Source organism: Pan paniscus, chromosome 4 (genome assembly GCF_029289425.2).
Source record: "Pan paniscus chromosome 4, NHGRI_mPanPan1-v2.0_pri, whole genome shotgun sequence".
Taxonomy (NCBI): domain Eukaryota; kingdom Metazoa; phylum Chordata; class Mammalia; order Primates; family Hominidae; genus Pan; species Pan paniscus.
The window spans coordinates 51132243-51142573 of NC_073253.2; the positions used below are offsets into that span (position 1 = coordinate 51132243).

General features: G+C 37.6%; 1 protein-coding gene across 1 annotated transcript; it reads left to right on the forward strand.

Moving 5' to 3' along the window:
• Window positions 1-222: 222 nt before the first annotated feature.
• LOC100974839 (iron-sulfur cluster assembly 1 homolog, mitochondrial-like) lies at window positions 223-818 on the forward strand. Its single transcript, XM_034960041.3, has one exon. The coding sequence runs from the start codon at window positions 249-251 to the stop codon at window positions 738-740; it is 492 nt and encodes a 163-aa protein (XP_034815932.2). The 5' UTR covers window positions 223-248; the 3' UTR covers window positions 741-818.
• Window positions 819-10331: the final 9513 nt, after the last annotated feature.

Here is a 10331-nt window from a genome sequence, read left to right on the forward strand (position 1 = left end):
TACTTTTATCTCAAAAATTAGAAATTAGACTTTCTTAGTATTTAATATACAGAATAACAGTACTATATGTATATGATTTGAAGAAAAAAGGAATATGCACACATTTTAGAGAGAGACATTGTCAAACTATTTTGCTAATGAGAGGCACAATTTAAAAGTTGGGAAACCAATGCGCCCGCCGTGTCCGTGGAGAGAGGCTGAGGCAGCCGACCTCCGGCCCGAGGCACCGGGGCGCCGGGACGGCGAAAATGTCGCCTTCCTTAGTCCGGGCAACTGCCCGGGCTGTGAGCAAGAGGAAGCTGCAGCCCACCCGGGCAGCCCTCACCCTGACACCTTCAGCAGTAAACACGATAAAACAACTTCTTAAAGATAAGCCTGAGCATGTAGGTGTAAAAGTTGGTGTCCGAACCAGGGGCTGTAATGGCCTTTCTTATACTCTAGAATATACAAAGACAAAAGGAGATTCTGATAAAGAATTTATTCAAGATGGAGTCAGAGTATTCATCGAAAAGAAAGCACAGCTAACACTTTTAGGAACAGAAATGGACTATGTTGAAGACAAATTATCCAGTGAGTTTGTGTTCAATAACCCAAACATCAAAGGGACTTGTGGCTGTGGAGAAAGCTTTAATATTCGAAATCTCAGGATTCTTCTGGCTGTAGGTTCCAGGAAAGCTCGTGGAAGCTTTGGGGCTCACTGCAGAAATCATGTGACTGTCACGTGCTGGAAAATAAAGTGATACATCTTGAAAATGAAGCCAGTGTGTTGGGTTCCGGAAGAAATGATATTTGTGTTCTCTGTAGGTGACAAAATGAGAAGTCATCACTCTTTTTGGATCATTTAGATCTCTTGCATCCTTTGTTTTAGAACCAGTTTCATTAAAGTTGCCTTCCTGGACACGTTTATCCCTTTCCTGAACTGTGTGCACTCCTTAGATCGCTACTGAATGGCTTGAGCATCCCTCAGCATTTCTCCCAACCAGATCGGCGACTCCTAAAATCCGAGACAGGACGGCCTGACTGCTGGTAGTAATATGGTGGCGCATTGTTTTTTCCACCCGAACTTAACATAGCCTTTTTATACATTTTTATGAAAAATTTCATTGTCAGCTGCCTCATTGCATACCCTTTAATAGTACCAGGCAAAGATTTTCTTCAACTATAGTACAGATTAGTTCTGAGTGATGGTATCAAAAAGTGAGAAAGACGTCATCCACCTGTTTTTTAATCCATTTCTTTTGCCACCCTATATGTCTGTTCAGAGATGGGATCTCAAGCTGACTTTGATTCTTTTAGTTGAGGAGTCTCTTAAAGCCATCTATCCCACCTCCCTCAATTCCCTATGTGAGGAAACAAAACCCCAGGGAAGCCAAAGGGCTCCTCTCCACCCTGACTCTACAGGCCGGGGGAGAGTAGGGACTCTACCCCTCTCTCCCCTTCCTTGTAGGTGACACATGCTCAGCCCTCTGAGGCAGTCAGCGAAGGCAAATGGTCTGACTGCTTTATGTGGTCAACATTTTAATAGAATTTCTTTATAATTTGATAGAGGTTATATTATTTTTATTTTATTTTGAGTGGGAAGAATTTTAAAACCTTTTTATGTGAATTACCTCTTGTTTCTTTCACCTTTGAAACAGTGGTTTGTAGGAGAGATGACATTGTAGCAACCCAGAATTCTGCTTTTGGAATGTGGTCCTCACTGTGCAGGAGAACATGGGGATCTTTTGTTAAAATTCCCAGTGTGCATACACTTTCTGGTTCCTCGGTCCAGTTGCTAAAGTTCTTAGTATTTTAGCCTAACATATTTATCACCAACTTTTCTTTAAAAGTGTCCCTTTTGTCACTTCATTACTGATTTTCCTGGGTTTGACATATTAAGTATTCTATGAGATGATATATATGATTTTTTTGAAAGCTGATTCTCATGAATTCAAGTAACTGAGTTCCTTTATGTTTAGTTTATTCACTAAAGTAGCTGGCACAAAACACACCAAAACCTGGAGCAGTAGTTTTATGCAAATGCTCATGAGTTTGTATCAATAATATGATTGTTGATCCACTTATAATTCATGCAATACTGTATGTATGTAGAGATTGAGTTGTCAATTTAAAAAAATGTGTCCTCTTTGTGATAAAAAAAAAAAGTTGGGAAACAATGATATAGAGAAAATTATGCCTCTGCAAGCATATTTCAGGTTAATTAGACAATAACTTAGACAGATGTGAGCCTGCAATCCAATAATGGTCTCCCATTGTCAAACAAATGTCAAGATAAAACTAAACTTATTTCTGAAATGGTTCCATGTTATTATAAGAACAAATTTCACATTTTACTAACACTGTCACTTGAGTAGCAAATAACAAATTTTGGAACTTGGATAGCAAATAGAGAAGGAAAAAAAAATAAAATTAGGCTTTTAAAACCATTGGGTTCATGATCTGGTTTCTCTGCTCAAAAATATCAGCAACTTGTAAATTTTGGGCAGTATTTTTCAATCAACAAATATTAATCAAGAGCTGACTCAACATATTCACTTTTTAAATTTAAAAAGCAACCTGAATATATTTGTTATTTTTGAGTGGGAATGAAGCTTGCAAAGCTTATACGCATATTCAATTGAATTTATTACCAATTAAAAGATGTAAACAATTAGTTTGAGTAAAAAGTTTGAGTCTTCTTCCAAGACTATAGGGCAGTGTTTACTCATTGCAGAATCTTCCAAGTTTACTCAAACTGTTGGCACAGTTACCTTGAAAAAAATTTTTCCATAAGATAAATTCTATTTTCCTCAGGAGGGTAAAGTCAAAAGAAAAATTCAGACTTCCAAGATTATATAAAAGTAGAATGAGTTAATATAAATATGTTCCAATAGTCACATGCCTTTCAGATATAAAGAAACACACATGTTCACATAAAAGGCTGATATAATAACTATATACAAAATATTTTTGCCTTTCTGTTAAAACATACTTGTCAACTGGTAACATTCGTAGTATACTTTTGGAGATAAATTGAAGGCCTAGAGATTTGTCAATACCTTCACAGTCCATAACATGTTCTAATTCTAGGAAAATCTTATAAGGACTAAGTTCTTATAAGAGCATTTTGTATTATTAATTATTATAGAATTCCACTCCCCTTCACTCTAATGTTGTTACTTATTACAAAAAATAATCAGAGCCATTTAATCATATTATGGAAAATGATCTCTGCTTTTTCCTTATATTCACCTAAAAGGCCCTGCCATAAGCTTAAGATCAGGGTCTGAATCTTCCATAGTAGAAGTAATAACAAAAGAACCTCAATAAAGGATTATACCAGGTACCCTGGTCTATTAATACTACAGGGGAGTAATCCCTAGGCACCATTAACATCAGCACCATGAAGAGTCTCCTGTGATTGAATGATGATTTCTAGGACTTTTCAGCCTGAGTATTGAAGATGACTTCCACCCAGTACTTTGAAAACAAACCTCTCCAGAGGCAGAAACCACTGATTACCATGTGCTGCATTGCATTGTTTTGTTCCTGCTGGATTAAGGTTATAAATTAATTGTTAGTAGACATCTCCATTTTTAATCATGGTAATCTCAAGAACTTTACCCCTAACAAACCACTGGGTTAAGGACTAATTACTCAGGTATTGGCAAAGTCAAACAATCCATATCAAAATTAAAGGGACATCTAAATCAGTTACGGGCATGTTTCAAACTGTAATAATAATCCTTGTCCTAGTTTTGCCATCTGGCAGGTGCCAGGTATATGTCTCCAGAGTCTGAAATGCTGCGGTATAGTCATTGGCATACCAGATGATGCAACAGGTCATTCTGCAACGAAAGAAACATGAGGGACTAACTCTAGTTCAACTGCAGATGACATTCTCTGAGCAATCTTCTAATCAACAGACTCCAGACAATAGTGCAGATCTGATAGATCATGTCCCAGAGACAATGGTCTCTCCTTCAGTTTAGACTGAAGAATGACCAGAAGATGGTAACCGAGAATTGGAACAGAACTCACAGCTTGCAAAACTGGACCAAATTGTGGCATCAAGAAAACAGTCTAAGCTCAGATTCTTTAACAGCAACTTGCTCGGGCCCTATCTTCCAAGATAAGACACAGGCTCACCCTAGCTGACAAATTCTACTAGTCCCCATCAGGACTATTCGGTGACTAACTCTAGTCCTCAAAACTCTAGATTTACCCTTCTCTAACTTCCAAAGGGAAGTTACAGAAGGGTAAATGGAAGATGAACTTCCCAAGGTTCATCCACGGTGTGCATGCTTCCCTGCTGAGGCAAACTATTAAATTTGACCCTTTTATTTTTACTGTAGCTGTGTTTCTGATGGTCTTTGGTCAGGGGGTCTTAGCAAAGGCCATAAAGTCACCTTGAAGCATGCTGAGTCTTGATAAAGAGGGTTTGTGGGTAAGGTGTATTTTTTAAGCAAAGGAGAAAAAAGAGAGGGGACCCAGATAATTGAAAATAGAAAGAAAATGGGGCTTCTTTATCAATATCAAATTCCTAGGCCCTGCAACTTCCTCATCTATGCTGCTTCCAATGAATAGAGAAACCATAATAAGGCTGTTTGTAAAATAATTTGATGCCTAGTCTAGTTGCTATATAAATATCAGTGAAAACAACAATAGCAATACATTTTCATACATATATAGAGATATATGGTAACTTATAACCTATGATACTGGTGCTGTTCTCATTTTAAAGGAAATCTCAGAGGATCTAGGTACCTAAAATAGTATCACGCAGCTTTAAATAGTGCAACCAGAACAGAAACTCAATTACTAACCACCATGATAAACTCCTTTCCATTTTTTTCCAGATTTTATAAAATAAGAATCTACGTCACCTTGTGCATAATAATAAAAAAAATTTGGAGGCAAGTTATTGTTTTAGAGGAAACAAAGTTCACTTTTTAAAAAATGTAGATTGGGCACCATGGCATGTTCCTGTAGTCCCAACTACTATGGAGGCTGAGGCAGGAGAATCGCTTGAACCCGGGAGTTCCTTAAAGCTAGGAGTTCGAGGCCAGCCTAGGCAACATAAAAGACCCTATCTCTAAAAAAGAAAAACTTAAATAAAAATAAATAAATCATAAATGTTGTGAACAAAAAACAATCTTTTTAATCATCAGTTTTCATAGACCATAGCCTTTATGCAGTCAGAAGGAATTTAATCACACACCATAACCAAAAGTTTTACAAATACTTAGCTAACAAATACTCAGTACAGTAGTCCCCCCCAACCACCACTTATCTATAGTTTCATTTTCTGTGGTTTCAGTTACGCATGGCCAACCAAGGTCCAAAAATATTAAATGGAAAATTCCAGAAATAATTCACAAGATTTTAATTGAACAGCATTCAGCTCCATCCTGCTTTGGAGATGAATTATCCCTCGTCCAGTGTATCCGTGCTGTAGACCCTGCCCACCTATTAGGCATTTAGAAGCCATCTCAGTTATCGGATCACTGTTGCAATATTGCAGTGCAATAGAAGTACAGGGTTCAAATCACCCTTATTTTGCTTTTATTACATTATATTGTTATAATTGTTCTACCTTCCTATTGTTGTTAATCTCATACTCTGCCTAATTTATAAATTAAACTTTATCATAGCTATGTGTGTATATGAAAAAACTTAGTATATATAGGGTTGGTACTATCCACAGTTTCAGGCATCCACTGAGGGTCTTGGAACGTATCCCCGCAGATAAGGGGGAACTGCCATAATACTACCAAAGTTTTCAAACTCACCTCGCTGTGAGGTCAAACACAGTCAAATGCTTTACAAAGGCACCAGTCATGCTATCATCTGAGTGGAATAATCACCTTTGAAATGGTCAGCAGGATTTGAAATGTAGTCATGGCTCAGGTAAAAGCAATGGCCCATGGAGAAACTTAGAGCATTTCATTAAAATGGGCTTTTAAGCACATTCATAGTTCATAAAACTTAATGGTCTGTCTGTAATGATTTATTTTTAAGTCAGCCAGAGGCTGTTAGGAAGCCAAAACATGACCAAATATCATCAACTACTCTGTCAAACTTAATGTGAGAATTTAAAGTCTCACCACAAACTTAACAAATAAACTAACTTCTCCCAGCATGAGCTGAATGTCTCCACTTGAATAAACTAAAATGCTTCCTGACCTACCAGGACTTTCTGTATACTCAAAGGATATATTCTTTCCAGAGTACTAGGTCAGATATGTCATGACAGAGTCAGAGGGACTCATTAACGTTACCCACACAAAAGACTCAAATGAAGAGAAGACACAAGATGGCATCCGTGAAAATCAGGACACTCATTTTTACTGGTGAGAAGAGGTTTAAAAAAGAATATTAATAGAAAATAGTTCCCTGCTACAGAGGTTAAGTGTGAAGGTCTAAATTTGACAACTTCTGTCTTAGTCCATTTTGGATTGCTATAAAGGAATACCTGAGGCTGGGTAATTCATAAAGAAAAGAGATTTATTTGGCTTACAGTTCTACAGGTTGTACAAGGAGCATGGCACCAATATCTACTTCTGGTGAGGGTCTCGGGGAGCTTCCACTCACAGTGGGAGGCGATGGGAACAGGCATCACATGGCGAGAAAAGAAGCAAAGACTGGGGAGGAGGTGCCAGACCAGGCTATTTTTAACAACAGCTCCCAGGGGAACTAATAGCATGAGAACTCACTCATTACCCTCCAGGATGGCACCAAGAAGTTTTTGTTCTTTTTTTTAATACTTTAAGTTCAGGGTTACATGTGGAGAACGTGCAGTTTTATTACATAGGTATACACGTGCCATGGTGGTTTACTGAACCCATCAACCCGTCACCTACATTAGGTATTTCTCCTAATGTTATCCCTCCCCCAGACCCCCACCACGCACAGGCCCCGGTGTGTAATGATCCCCTCCCTGTGTCCAAGTGTTCGACTCTCACTTATAAGTGAGAACATGCGGTGTTTGGTTTTTTGTCCTTGCGATAGTTTGCTGAGAATGATGGTTTCCAGCTTCATCCATGTCCCTGCAAAGGACATGAACTCATCCTTTTTTATGGCTGCATAGTATTCCATGGTGTATATGTGCCACATTTTCTTAATCCAGTCTATCACTGATGGACATTTGGGTTGCTTCCAAGTCTTTGCTATTGTGAATAGTGCCGCAATAAACACGTGTGCATGTGTCTTTATCTTACAATGATTTAGAATCCTTTGGGTATATGCCTAGTAATGGGATTTCTGGGTCAAATGGTATTTCTAGTTCTAGATCCTTGAGGAATTGCCACACTGTCTTCCACAATGGTTGAACCAATTTACACTCCCACCAACCGTGTAAAAGTGTTCCTATTTTTCTACAACCTCTATAGCATCTGTTGTTTCCTGACTTTTTAATGATCACCATTCTAACTGGTGTGAGATGGTATCACACTGTGGTTTTGATTTGCATTTCTCTAATGACCAGTGATGATGAGCATTTTTTCATGTGTCTGTTGGCTGCATAAATGTCTTCTTTTGAGAATTGTCTGTTCATATCCTTTGCCCATTTTTTGATGGGGTTGTTTGCTTTTTTCTTATAAATTTGCTTAAGTTCTTTGTAGATTCTGGATATTAGCCCTTTGTCAGATGGATAGATTACAAAAATTTTCTCCCATTCTGTAGGTTGCCTGTTCACTCTGATGATAGTTTATTTTGCTGTGGCACCAAGAAGTTTTTAAAGGATCCACTTTCATGATCCAAACGCCTCCCACCTGGCCCCTAATGTTGGCCCAACATTAGGGATCAAATTTTAACATGAGATTTGGAAGGGACAAACATCCAAACCATATCAACTGCTAACCAGAAAATGTGCAAATTCAGTGCTGTCATCATACACATCATACGCATTTTCATATAAACGGCTAGCTAAGGGGAAATTTCCATTTAAACTGCTAGCTGTCTGTTAATCAATAAATCATTTTATGCACACCTGCATTTTTTTCAAAAATCAGCAGCTAAAGTGTCAAGGGACTCACCTTAATTTCTCTGCAAGACACTCATTTGATCAGCATGTGGCTGAATTAATGACTCTTCATTTTATGTCGGCATTCTTTCACAAATCCACACAATTGTAGAAAACAGAATAGTGAGTAATAAAGATGATCAAAAGAACAGTAAAACAGAAAATAATGTCCTCAATTAACCACAAACTGGGAGCCATTTCTAGGTAAAATTACTATCAAGCATATTATTAGTTGCTTTACATATTATTACCTGTTCTTGATATTGCATCTGATATAGCATCTAAAGCAGGATTAGGTATACAGTAACTAGCAGAGAAATAGAATGGATTAGTAAATATAAGAAAAAAATAAGAATGCAGAACGAATTAAAGAATAAATGTGTATCTCTGTTTGCTAATCCCCACATTTGCTCTATTGGGAAGCATTTCTTTCCCCTGAACTCAAGAAATACTAAGCCTGCCTCCAACAATTTTAATTAAAATCTGTCACATCATTTCTTTGACATGAAACCTTTAATTCACATCTTTTGATGTCTTGTGTCTACATTCCATTTTCTGCCCTTGCTTTGTTACATACTGCCTCTCAATTTTAGTAACTTTTTTGCCCTTCTGATTACAAAGGTAATGCATGCATAGTGCAAAAAATATCAGAAAATATGAAAGATTATAAAGAGGAATAAAGGTCATAACCCAGAATTAACCACTGCTAATATTTCTGTAGCTTTCCTCCAGACTTCTACTTATTCATGTATTCAAAATGAGGCCATACTAAATATACTATTTAATATCTTTTGTTTATTTTTCAAAAACATTTTTGACCTAGTACTATAAAATCAGCCTCTGGCTCCCAACCAATCCATGGGGTCAAAACACTTCAGCACATATCTGAGAATGTTTTTAGTTTGCAGGTATATATCCATTAAGGTATCTATACAAGAAGATTTACTGTAGCATTGTTTGTACCAGTCAAAAACTGGAACTACCAATGGGAGTCTGGTTAAATAAATTATGAGCCACTATACAATGGTGTGTTAATCAGGATTCTCCAGAGAAACAGAACCAGTAGGATAAATGAATAGATAGATACCTAAGAAGGTTTATTATAAAAATTGGTTCATGTGATTATGGAGGCTGAGAACTCCCACGATCTGCTGTCTGCACACTGGAGAGCCAATGGTATAATTCAGTCCAAGTCCGATAGCCCAAAAACCAGGGGAGCCACTAGTCTAAGCCTCAGTATGAGTCCAGAGGCCTGAGAACCACAAGCACTGATATCTAAGGGCAAGAGAAGCTGGATGTCCCAGCTCAGAGAGAGCAAATCTTCCACTACATTTTTGTTCTATTTGGGCCCTAAACTGACTGGATGATGCATTGATGAGGGTGATATTCTTTATTCATTCCACTGGAAAAAGCCCTCACAAACATACATAAAAATAATGCTTTATCAGCTATCCAGGTGTCGCTTAATCCAGTCAAGTTAATATCTAAAATTAACCATTACACCTCCCATGGATCCTACCTCCTAATACCATTATCTTGAGGGTTAGGATTTCAACATATGAATTTAAGCAGGGCATAAACATTCAGTCCATTGTACTGATAAAAGATGCAAGACTCCTGAGTCAGCAATAAATATTACTCACAGAAATAACAATAGGCAGAATGTCAATATTTTCTTATATTAATTTCCAATCCTGCAGGGCAAAGAAGACCAGGTGATACCTGCACACATGCCCTGGGCTGTGTTAAAGGAGAAGAACCCTAACCTTAAAAGAATCAGAATCTTTTATACTGGGTAGTAAGCATGCCAGTGCTTTGCTCTGGAGGAAAATGCTCTCTCTCTATTCCAAGGTTGTTCACTAGGCAAGCATCCTTGTAAAGTTGGTTTGGAGCTAACGCAGTCAGCACCTCTACTCTCAAGCCATACATGAACGTGAGAGACTCGTGAAGAATTACCTCTCAGCAGGCTATATGTATATATCACTCTTTTTAGTGGCTGCATAATATTAAATTGTATTAATGTTCTATGACACATTTAACTAATGTTTTAAAATAACTTTTAGGTATTTCTAAAGCCACCAATAATATTCTTGGACTTGTCCTATTATTTCCTTGAGATTAATCTAGAAGTGGGATTGCTAAGTCAGACTATGTATATGCTTTTTGAAATTTTGTTTAATATGTGCATTACATTGCCCTAAGCTTCTACTTGTACAGATCGCCCACACCCCACTTGCATGAATAGTGTTCAGTCCCCACACTTTCACTAATGCGGGATATTAATGATCTGATCTCTTCAAATTTAACAGGCAAAGTGACATCTTACTTT